The sequence below is a fragment of the Adelges cooleyi genome, unplaced genomic scaffold, assembly GCF_023614345.1.
Source record: "Adelges cooleyi isolate 19-005CV unplaced genomic scaffold, UGA_ACOO_1.1 ACOO_flye_CR_arks_rails_tigmint_CR_PRNA_108, whole genome shotgun sequence".
In the NCBI taxonomy this organism is placed as follows: domain Eukaryota; kingdom Metazoa; phylum Arthropoda; class Insecta; order Hemiptera; family Adelgidae; genus Adelges; species Adelges cooleyi.
Window position 1 is genome coordinate 5,273,337 of NW_026095761.1, and position 12,296 is coordinate 5,285,632.

General features: G+C 30.4%; 1 protein-coding gene across 1 annotated transcript; it reads right to left on the reverse strand.

The window, feature by feature from the left end:
• Positions 1–1,308: 1,308 nt before the first annotated feature.
• LOC126842177 (lysosomal aspartic protease-like) lies at positions 1,309–5,533 on the reverse strand. Its single transcript, XM_050579065.1, has 9 exons — positions 5,130–5,533; positions 4,925–5,060; positions 4,553–4,676; positions 3,051–3,169; positions 2,782–2,981; positions 2,278–2,400; positions 2,050–2,197; positions 1,848–1,940; positions 1,309–1,742 (listed from the first exon to the last, which is right to left on the reverse strand). The coding sequence occupies exons 1-9, from the start codon at positions 5,240–5,242 to the stop codon at positions 1,581–1,583; spliced, it is 1,218 nt and encodes a 405-aa protein (XP_050435022.1). The 5' UTR covers positions 5,243–5,533; the 3' UTR covers positions 1,309–1,580.
• Positions 5,534–12,296: the final 6,763 nt, after the last annotated feature.

Genomic DNA, 12,296 nt, shown 5'->3' on the forward strand with positions numbered 1-12,296 from the left:
ATGCACAACTCCAATTATAATATGTTTTTACTGAATACACATTACATTTTTCTTAATTTATAATTATTTAACTTTAAATTGGTCGAGTGGAGTAGAAATTTCCTGTTTGTACACAAATTTGTATGTATTTTATTAATTATTTATCAGTATTTTGTACTTATACCTATTCATAAATTTATCATATAAGAATTTTTTTTTTTGGCAAATTTAATTAAGAAAAATTATTATTTTTAGAACTAGTCGTATTGTATAGTGTTCATTTGTACATTGCCATGCAAGTTTATATTCGCGATGGGATAATTTTGCTTGCACCAACAGTCGAAGGTGAACATTAAAGATTTCTAGTCATATTTAAGGGAGATTTAAATCATAATTGAGTTATAAAACTAAAAACCTAATCAAGTGTTCATAATTTCCAAATAATACAAAAATAATTAATTTACAACTTTAAGTATTATAAAACATGTCACAATTTTATTTTGTAGACTGAATCGCGACTATAAAACATTTGACGCAGCTGTTATTGTTTTACTTTAATCGTTTGTGAGGCTTGATAACTAATATAATACAAATACTTGTAACTTAAAAATAATTTTAGAATTATAACTTTTTTGATTGTGTGTTTAAGCCTTAGAAGGCGTTTGTAATAGTTTGAATTAACTAAATAATAATAACTATAGCTTGTGTGTATAGTATATAATATTATAAAATAAGATTATTATGTATAGTTACATCAGTATTATATTTCAAACACATTATATTAATAAACAAAAATATTATATAAACTATGTATGTGTTTTCGATGAACTTGTTTTTTTTTTTTTAATTTATCAATTGTTTAAAGTTTTGTTTAAAATTTTCACCTAAATCTAAGTTCTTTACGATGTAGTGTTTTTATTTTTTGGAAAGCAAATTTCAATATTTTATAATATATATTTCTTGACCCTAAATAAAAACGCTTTAAAAATACTTCGTAAACGATAATTGAGAGTTTAAATTTCTTTAAAGGTCATAGAACTTTTTTTAAATATTACAAATTATTTTGCAACAGGCAAACCGCAATACAACATATCGTCGCTCTAAATCTCAAAGGTTGTATGTCCAAACTTCTTAATTTTTCAAGATACGAAAATAACGATTAGTTAGAAAAGATTAATTTTATTTCCCTTAATTGAAATGATATTTTTTAAGTAATGTTCAGTACATTGTTTTCAACTTCAATAGTTACAACGTTATTACGATACAATTTTTATAATTTCAAATATTGTAGGCACAGTTTTCTTTATCGAGAAAAATCAAACAACATAGTTAATAGTAATTAACATGTAATGTTTAAAAAATCATTTATATATTTAATAGTAAAAACACCTCTAATTATTTTCAAGAATATAAATTATCACTTATCACTTAACATACATGTTGGTGGTTATGAATTTACAATTCTACGTAAAATTATTTATTTAAAATATTATTACCTATCGTACAATTAAAATATGGTTGATTTCTTTAATTGTCAAAACTAAAACTTGAAGTGTAAAAATTCAGTTCCTTGGTGTAAAAAATTTCAGATCCGTAAATGATTATTTACATGTGGCGAATCCGATCCTGTTATTTCCTAAATCAAACTCGGTGTAATAACGTCCTATGAAAACATCGCCCAATATCCATAACGGACCATTTGGAGGAGGTATATCGATACCCATGAATCCAGACAAACATATAGTCTTTCCGAATTGAGATACCTTAAACACATAAAATGTATTTAAGTGAGCAAGACGAGCAAGTGAGCTCTGCATGAAAGCTATAAAAATATATTCAATTTGAAAAAAAAATGTATGAGTTGATACCTTGAGCACGTAGTCTCTGCCCGTTAAACTAAAATTACTAGACCCAATTGTGAAAGTTATAATCGGCAAGTTGTCGATTTGATCGCAAGCAACCTGTAAAAAATTCAATATGGTACACATTAAAAAAAAACTTATTTTACAAAATTTTAATTTATAATTGGTGTCTTAGACGACATCACTGAATAAAATTAACTGAACTAACAATGTATTCTCCGCCAGGGATGGCGGTACCGCCGATGAGGGTATTGATCTGCTTGATATTGTTAACCGGTCCAGCGATAAGACTAGTGCCTGTATCAGCTATGGCTTTTAGCGATCCGCTATCGATTGTTGTATTAGCAACACTTATTCTACAAAAAAAAAAAAAAAAAAATGTAGTTTCAACAATGTTTATTTTAATTCGTAGAAGATATTCCTATCGCATGTTTACCCGTCGAGTTCAAATTGCCAGTATCCGTGTCTGGTGACATCAACATACGTAAAATCTCCAGAATATTTCTCCGGATCAGAACCGCCGAAAATGATTTCACCACCAGGGTTGCTACTTGGGTCTCTAGACGACAAAACATAAATTATTAAACAACAATAATAATAATTGTTATAAAAATAATAACTGTAATACATTCAAGGCTGTTGGTATAATGTTGCGTTAAGACATTTCTGTGCAAAGATTTTTTTACCAAATAAAGCAAGCTAAGGTAAGGTTTATGCTTATCTAAAAAAAAAATTACATAAACATTGTAAACAGTAAACAGAAATTGCCTAAGTTGGGTTTATCATAGGAGAATTACATTTTACCAATCAGGCAAATTCAAGCCTTTGAAATACTTTTAAAAAGTATTTTCTAAGAACACACTGGTTTTTTTTTTTTTTTGTTTTACAATTTAATTGTATACTATTTGGAAGCGTTAAATTAAATGCAGGTTAATAGTACCTGGACAAGTAGAAAGAAAAAACAGGATTTTTAATCAAACCACTCTTGACCATATTATAAAAAGGTGGAACAGCACCATTAACAGAAATGGTATCATATCCAAGGCCTAAAATACCATCAAACTTGGCGGCTACGAAAGCTAATCCTGGTTCTTGAATCGCTTCTGCAAAAGTTTGACTTTTTATTTGAGCGCCATCCATCTAAATAATAGTAAACAATAGTACATAATGCTTGATTAAAAGTTTTATGTTTTTTAGAACTGTACTAACCAAGAGGAAATCAGTAGACATATATCCAGAAAGACTACCCGACCCATAATGAATTTCAAATTTCGTTCCGTTTTTTTGGTAAGTGGATGATTTATCTCCGTCATATTTGTTATGTATCACTAAACATCATAAATTAACATTAATTAATTAAATAATATTACATGCTGTGCGTATCCTAAAGTGCACATTCGCGGTCTCGGTTTGGTCCGATCGCGGTCAGGTCACTATCCGGTCAAAGTTAGTAGTGCGTAATCTAATGGAACAGTTCACACTATTGGTCACAGTCAGATCATGGACCGGTCAGGTCAGGTCTCAATCAATCAACGCCCTAGTCTAGACCAATGGGGGAACCCAAAACCGTCTACTCCATTTCTTATCTCTTATATTTTCTTACTTTTCGTCAAGAATTAATACGATTTTCATCAAAGGTTGTTTTGAAAATGACATCATGACAGGATTCGACAACAGCATCAACAACACCTGGTGGCAACGAGCCGACTGTCTAGATTTGATTGTTTGTGACCATAATAAATGTGAATAATACGTCATAATCCTTGACCGGGATCGGACTGAACCGAGATGGCGAATATAAATTGAGCTAAAATTAATTCTATGATGATAGTTGATGATGGTTTGTACTTAATATTTAATCAGATAACCACGCAAAAAAATAAAACTACTATGATAATGAATCATAAACAAATATATGAATTATAAACGAAAGTTTTATAGTATTTTCAATAACAAACAAAGCACTTTTTGACATTTTCATGTCTTAGCTCTGGCACATAACCGAAAATATTATAACGAAAATATTGTAACGCAAATATTGTAACGAAAAATGCTTTACCAAAAAATAAACGGGGATGAAGATGAGGGGGGGGGGGTGGGAATGAAGATGAGGGGGGGTGGGAATGAGGTTAAGGGTGGGGATTAGCTGTGGAAAATAACCGAAAAAAGCATAACGAAAATAACGAAAAAAGTGTTACGCTGTTATCTGATATGAGATAGGGGTGGGATATAGGGGTAGGGGTTAGTGATAGGGGTAAGATATAGGAGATAAGAGATATGTTGTATGTTCAACGTTCAAATTAGAACTAAATAATATATTCAAAACAGTTTAAGGGCCCAATTTCTCTATGAATTGTTTTAAGCCAGATAATAAACACTACAATTTTAGCCAGAAACTTGACGTTTTATTATACTAGCTTGTTACCGCTCGTTAATATACTATATCATTATCTATTACTCCACCACTACTCTAAATTTATTCGGTACTTCAACAAGACATAAAAATGCTTTTTCGTGGTTGCAGACTCGGCTGAAAAACTTTTTTCTATGTTGTCTTGCGCAAGAACAATATGAAGATTATTTATTTTATGTTAAAACTACCCAAAAAATAAAGGTTTAAATGTTTATTACAAAAGAAAAACATACGACATTATGTGTACGGCGCAACATTCAAATCTGGTTCGCTGTGTAAAAAAAAAGATAATACTTACAGCAAGCTATATTCAGTATACTACAATGCTTGGACGGAACCCACAAATTGGATGAGCCGGTGTCGAATACCACATTGAACTGCTGGGGAGGAGTGCCAATTGCGATTGGTCCGTAGTATTGGGCCTAAAAAAATACATGTAAATGGTCAAAATCGTGTTTAAAAACAAATCATTTAACGGTTCTAGGCTCTAGCACATCTGATAGCTTGGGAGACCATCTGCAAGTCATCTTACCCAGGTAAAATGTCATTCGACTAGGTTCAAAATCATTTGACCAGTTTAAAAGAGAATGACCTTCCCCACCAGAAAAAATGGAATAAGTCGCTCGTTTTCAAAAAAGGGTGGCATTATAAAAAAACGTTGTATAATTACATCAAGATAGTTGGACAACGGTTCGGCACCAAAGGATTCTTTGTCGATACCGCCGTAGCGACTGTTTAATTGCGACAGCTGTGTTTTGCGTCCTTTCAATTGGGAGCGTACGGATTCCATTTTATACAGTCCGACTCTGTTGTAAAAACAAAAGACAGCGATGTTGGTTTGACAAAATAACTTAGAATATTATTGAAAAACATACCTGAGAAGTTGGTCATTTTGAGATTTACTCGGGTTTTGGGTAGAAATTGTTAAGGTTTGCGACAAAGTCACAGCCGAAAACAAAAACAAACCAGCCGTTATTAACGAGTTCATTTTTTTTACACAAAACTGGATGTGCACGTAGTATTGAAAGATTGACAATTTTTGTTATTTAATGTTTCCGAATAATATTATTATTAGTTATACGATCAGGCAATGCGACTGAAAAATTACAAGTCATACAACATAATAAAACCGGGATTGGCCGCTGCGACAAATAATCAGCTGCGACAATAACATAAAAAAACAAGTACAAAATAACAAAACGACAATAACTATTAACTACATACAAAATAATATTATATTAGGTATTGCAGTCGTTGTTGTTTGTTCACCGGGTTGACCGGGTACAAGTTACAAAGTCTACAGTGTACAATACAGCTGCAACTGCTGCAGTGCAGACATATTGATAACGATATAATTGATAACAAGGTCGTTACTGGTCATCGCTATTCGCTTACCTATTAGCCACCGTTGTATTTATAATACAATAATATATAGAATGGTGCGGCACTGTTCCAATTAGAGGACGTCCGATGTGAGATGTCGCAATCGCATCAGTTTTTGCGCTCTAGAATTAGTTTGAAAGACATTATAATATTATTTGTTGTTTGACATAATTTTCAGTTGTATAGGTTTAGTATATTTTATAGTTCGAGATAATTTGTTATTTGACGAGGACAAATACACAGCGATGTGGACAATCCCGACATTCCCGACTCCAAAGAACCAACAAAAATTGAAACAAAATTTAAGAGGGAGAGTTCAAAACATAAAAAAGAACAAATCATAATAGGCCGAAACATCAGAACAGGTCAAGAAAAACAATTGTGCGCGATAATTTGTTATTAAAAACATGTTATATACCATCATTTGAAAACGGCTACCTATATCGTATACGATACATACTAATTTTGAGGCTAGCAACACTGTTAGTGCCGCAACTTGAGGATTTGGGGCTGGGGTACAAAACCACAAAAACGGATCCTACTTACAAAGTGCAATTTCTAAAATATACCTAAACATATTTTTATTAATTTTTAAATATTACTTTTTATTGTCTTTTGAACTAAAAATTACATTTATACAGCAAACATAATTTTTAAGAACATTTAGGTAGGTCTTACAAAGGTGTGTACAAAACAAAAAAAACTAGAAAAACCTACGTTATTTTTATTAATTATTTAAAACAAAAAATGTATTACAATCGATTATTAATAAATAATTATTTTACATAATCATGTACATTAAAATATTAAATATTGTTACCTATCCTTCAATATGTATTGTCAATTTCGTAAGGTACCTGTGTAAGTTAGACTTTTTTTTTTATCTGCATGTGCATCTTAGAATAACCGAGAGGGATGTGTAAATTAGACTACTTAGAAATTTAGTTTTTTGTTGTAAAAAAATATTAGAAAAATTTCAGACTTCTAAATTAGTTCATTAGGCATAAATCCAATGTAAATTAAATGTTCCTACCTTTAAGTATTCTTGCTGATTAAAAAAGGTAAAATTTCGTTGTACTAAAAAAAAAATATTTTTTTTAAATGTTCTAATTTTTGACTCTCGACGAAGAATAACATTAAATTACAAAAGCAGCGGTTTATTCATTTTTATGTCGCAAGGTTTTTTTTTAATTGCTTTTTTATCATCACATTTTAATTATTCAAAAGGACGTACCGTTTGCTAATGCGTACATTTCGATTAAACAATAGTAGAAGTACGTTATAAAATATCTAAAAAAAGAGTTATGGTACTCAGCCCCCCCCCCCCCAAACATTGTGTGTATCCCACTATTTACACAGTATAGTGAATAATTTATAGACGAGTAAAAATAAAATAGATATCTAAATAATGAAATGCAATCGTTTAATTTAATTATATTATATATGTATGGATTTAAATGATAGCTGGAAATTGTAGCTTAGTATATTTTATAAACGAGTGTATTATTAACATAAAATGCAATTTAATTCTTAGTGAACTTTTTTTTAATTTTAGTTATAAAGTATGCTTTAAAGTATATGCTGTTCAAGTAATGTCACTCGTCTGTTAAATTTACTGTAAAGCGAAATATAAGTAAAAGGTAAAAAAATAAATTGTTACATTTTTAAAAGCGTGAAACAATTAACCTAATGCTAAAAGTTACTTTCGTTGACACCACAAAACCAATAGGAAAACATATCAGCTTTCCTCAGAGTTAGAACTAGAAGAAATTTATTATATAAGTACATTTAAAAATTAAAAAATTATTAATTTAATTAGATTATGATAAATATGTTTTAAAATTAGCTCTTAAGGCCATTGGGTACCGGCCAATTTTTCCGTCAAAAACTACCCATTTTACTTCAATCAGTCCGATCGTTGTATTGATGCGATAAGACTTCTGAAAATATATATGAATTCAGCATGAAGTCTACTTGAGATCGGTCAGCTTACATTTTTTAATTTTGCCCTCAAAATTCCACAAGTTTGATTTAAATTTTTGAAAAATGTTAAATCTTGTAGTATTGTTTAAAAAATACTAATAAATGAAACTGGAAAAGTGGCTCGACCGATCTCAAGTAGACTTCATGCTGAATTCATGTATATTTTCAGAAGTCTTATCGCATAAATACAACGATCGGACTAATTGAATGAAAACTAGTAGTTTTGCAGCATAAAATTGTACGAATCCTGAACAGTAGCCGTTTTAACCGACTTGTGTGTGTGCGTACGAGTCACCTTCAACAATGATTGGACGGGTGCGAGGACGAGGGGTGTAAGATAACATCACTCACACTAAATATGTTCATTTATTTACTACGCACACAACGACAACGCGTAACAGAGAAAACCCAAAAATTGCCTACCTACAAATCCTTAATTAAGGCCGGTACCCAATCGCCTTAAAACAATTTTAGTATTACAATTTTTTTTAAATTCCTTAAAAAAATATTGTATTTTAATTTACCTTATTCGTTTTATTACTCGAATTCACCATTGTTTTACATTTTTTTTTAACGTGTAAAATATTTTTTTACTGAGACCAGATTGGTAATAAAAAATATATGTTGTTTTCTATAATTAATCCTGGAATTTATCCATCGACCCAATTGGGTTCACAAATCACGATTAATGGACTATTTATTTAAATATAATCGGTAAAATATTATAGAAAGCTTACAAATATTTAAATAAAACAATATTGTCATAAGTTATTGTGTTTTAAGTAGGTACACGGATAAATAGGATTTAAATCTGAAATAATAAATGTGTGATATTAATTTGGAATGTAAATGTTTAATTACATTGCTCTTGTCCTCGTTGAAAGTCTAAAAATTAGTAAACACAGAATGACATTTTTTTGCGCACAAACAGAAATTGAATTAAATATATAAAATAACAAAAGTGTATAGTATTTATTTGTGTTAAAAGTAATTTCAAAAAATTCACCTACTCCTAACCGATCTTGTTTAATCATTAGATTTAAACGTATAACATTATTTTAGGATAACTAAAATTTATAATAATATGTCTTATAAAAGGTTCTCGTTGTTAATCATAATTTAACATTAAAACAAAAATGATTTCTATTATGAATATGTTTTAATGGCTTTTTAGCAAGATCATTGTTTTTCAGTATAATCTGTTCCATTAAAACATTTTTTTAAGATTTGTTTATTTTTAAAGCTTTTATCGATTTGTTTACTCGTTTCTCAACTAGGAGATTCAATAAACGGTGTGAAATATTCAGATTCAGTTAAGATTAGAGGTAAGTTGGTGTCATAAAACATGTTTATGATTAATATGTTTCTCCTTGAAGTATTTTTTAGTTTAGTTTCGTTACTATTTGGCTTGTTTTTATTTCTATTATTATATTTTACTTATTAAATCTGTATTTTTATAATGTGTTTGTCTTATCAGAACAACGTTGTGATCTATGTGTAACTACAGTTTACTGTTTAGCTATAAATACCATACGATATCAAATACAGTTCTTGAACGGTCAATAAATAGGTAATTAAACATAACGTTAACACTAAGTAAACGTCCTTATTTGCATAGAATGACTCGATTTAACGATAAAAGTATATTTATAATTTATGATGCGTTCAAAAAGCATCCGTCTGTCAACCAAACACCGAAAATAAAAAGCCGTACGTCACGATGATGTCTCATAATTTTTAATTTTTTTATAAGCTTTTTAACAAACTGAATGAAATATTATGTATGGAAAATAGATGATATTCCTAATGACGGTGGTCGTGGGACTAAATTCAAATGGGCGGACATTTAAGAGACAAGTGTCAAGGGCAACAAAGAAAATATGTCTAAAGTAAAAAAAAATAATTGTTTAATAACTTTATTCAATGCAAAAGCAAAAACAAGCGTATACGTAATAAGTATATTATGATGATAATAACAGTATTGATTAATTCGGTACTAAAAATTAATACTAAATCTATTATTATTATACTTTTTTTTTTAACAAATTATAAAACGTCATTTTTTTTATAGATACGACGAAGTTTTTCGTGCGGTCAAATGTGTCGAAAACAGTTTTTGAAACTCGTAGACGGTTCGATAACCAGTTTCAGATAATTACTTTTAAAGTTATTAAAGTTTAAAATTAAGAATGTGAGGTAGAGTAAAAGTAATTGTACACACTCCATTCTTCCTTTCGTCCTAAATGTTAAACTAAATAACTTTAAAAGTAATTATTCAAAACCGGTTATCGACAAAAAACATTTTCAGACAATCATTATGTACGTTCTCATTACAAAAGTTGATGACATTCTGCAAAAAAAGTCTAAAAATGGTAAATATTTGATAGTTTATGTAAATCATAGAGTAAGAGTAAGGTAAACAAACATTTAAAAAGTAAAAACTACAAATTTACAATTATTTTCTGAGATATTGGGTGTCGTACGTTAAATGGATCACACATATAAAGATATGCAAGTATAACTTCACTTAATCCAACGGAAATCCATAGGCTCTATAGTCCATGACCTCCATAGTCATTTCAAGTTCATCAACCATGAAAATCCGAGATGGTCTATTTGTCGTGCAATCGTTACACATACACATAGACATTTTATAAGCCGTATAACTAATTTTTTTTTTGGATTCTTTAAACAAAATCACGATCGGTTGTGCGGCGTTTTCTACATATTATTATAAGATTGCCGCGATTCTCATAAACGCTGCCGTACGTCAAACGTGAAGAATGCGTGCATTGTATTATATTTTTTAATAATGCATTTATAATATATTTTTAGTAGCAGCTGTATGTTTGGCCATCCAACGACTGGGACGGCAACGGCATATCCAATGAGTTAGACGGTTCATATTATGATACTTAGGCTCGTTCGTCGGTACGGTCAGGTCAAAGACACTTATATTTTACCTGGTATTTTATTATTTTTTAATATATTATAAACGTGTATGCATTAACTGCACCAATTTACTAATAACAAAAAAATAAAAAAACTTAAGTACAAAACGACACACAACTGAATAGAGTTGAGTAAATAAGTAAATAAAACGTGTAAACCATGTCAATCGAACTAACTAGTCGAATGGATTACACTTCCGTAACAGATTTCGTGACGTCAAAATGTCAACGCGAATTTTGGATTGACCCCCAAGCCAATAACTTGACAATGTTAAAAATAAAAATACATCAAAGCTAAACCCGATTAATAGGACGTAATAAAAATATTAAGTACGTAATTTCCTTTATTTTCAAGGGAGGCGGCGCCTCCCTTGCCTCTCCGGAAAAACCGTCACTGATAATTACACAGTTTAATCTTAAATTACGATTCAAAACAAAATGTCCTGTGCCTAACTCCTTAATAAATAAAGGTTATGACGTCCTCTTAAGTTACGACTCGAAGACACAACCAATAAATATGAAAAACTGAAAATTCTTTCCGCGTTTTTTAAATAACACTTTACTCGAGTTTATTACCGGAAAATAAAATAATTAGCTGGACTACTTACGTCTTCTTCGTCCGTATATTATTTCAGCACTTTGTAGTAAAAGTTCTTCCTCGCGCGATAACGTTGTTGACTCAGCATTCAGTATTGTGAGTAATCTTATTTTACCATTTGCCAGCCGCGATAGATTGTCATAGTTCAATTATTATTAAACGGATGGTAAGTCTTTGACCATTCATTCTACGACACTAAGCAATTTCGTTATAATATAAAAATATTAAAAATAATATATATTTTTTTACACTCGATGTGTGACGAATCTGTTGAATAGCCGTGCCCACGGTGTATGCCATTTAGCCATTTGTATCGCTTCAAGTTTATAAAATCGCTGTACAACGTAGTCGTCAAAACAATATTGTCCGTTGACCTTAAAATAGCTTAAGTTTAATCCCAAATGCATTTCTTTGTCCTGTCACACATGACGGAAAAGAGCTTTCGTATTTCCAACAAATAGATATTACAATGGTTTATCCTAGTCCAAACATTTAATAAGTGACGGTAGCTTAAACTAGTTCTTTGGGAGGAAAAAATTAATTCTGCGATGGTTCTACGTAAGCGTTAATTAATCAATAATGTTTAAGGTCCAGAAGTTAAACTTGGAAATATGATATAGAAGAACGATCTTAAAATCTAATGAACCTGGGTAACTGTCATTGCTCCCTCCCCACCACCGATGAAATTGCGTTCTAACATGAAATGAAACACTTTGCAAGGCGGTTTCGGCATGTAGACTTTTTGAATATATCTTTTATTATTAAGCAATTAATTCAAAAAGTTTGAACAGTTAGAGAGGACATGTGTTTTTATGATTTACAACAAGCTCTGTAGTCAATAAACTATATCAGATAAAGTTCTCAAACTCTTCACTGCACTTCTACGTGCCAAGGAGATTCTAATAAGACCCTAAATAACAAAATTTGTTCATCGATTTCAGACATCTGAGTAGTAAAGAAAAATTTAACTAAAATTGACAATTCTCTGAATTGTAAAAAACTAGTTTTCGGCGTTATCATCGAAATGGTTTTTTTTTACTGGACAACTAACAAGTTCAGTTACAAATACAAACCAAATCAAAAACATATTGAATAGAGTTTATTAAACACGTTAACTACTGCGCCAT

Coding starts and splice junctions, on each gene's coding strand:
- LOC126842177 (XM_050579065.1), bottom strand. CDS start 5,242: ATGAACTCGTTAATAACGGCTGGTTTGTTTTTGTTTTCGGCTGTGACT. Junction 2,982..3,050: donor TGTCTACTGATTTCCTCTTG/GTTAGTACAGTT, acceptor ACTATTATTTAG/ATGGATGGCGCTCAAATAAA. Junction 2,198..2,277: donor TGGCAATTTGAACTCGACGG/GTAAACATGCGA, acceptor TTTTTTTTGTAG/AATAAGTGTTGCTAATACAA.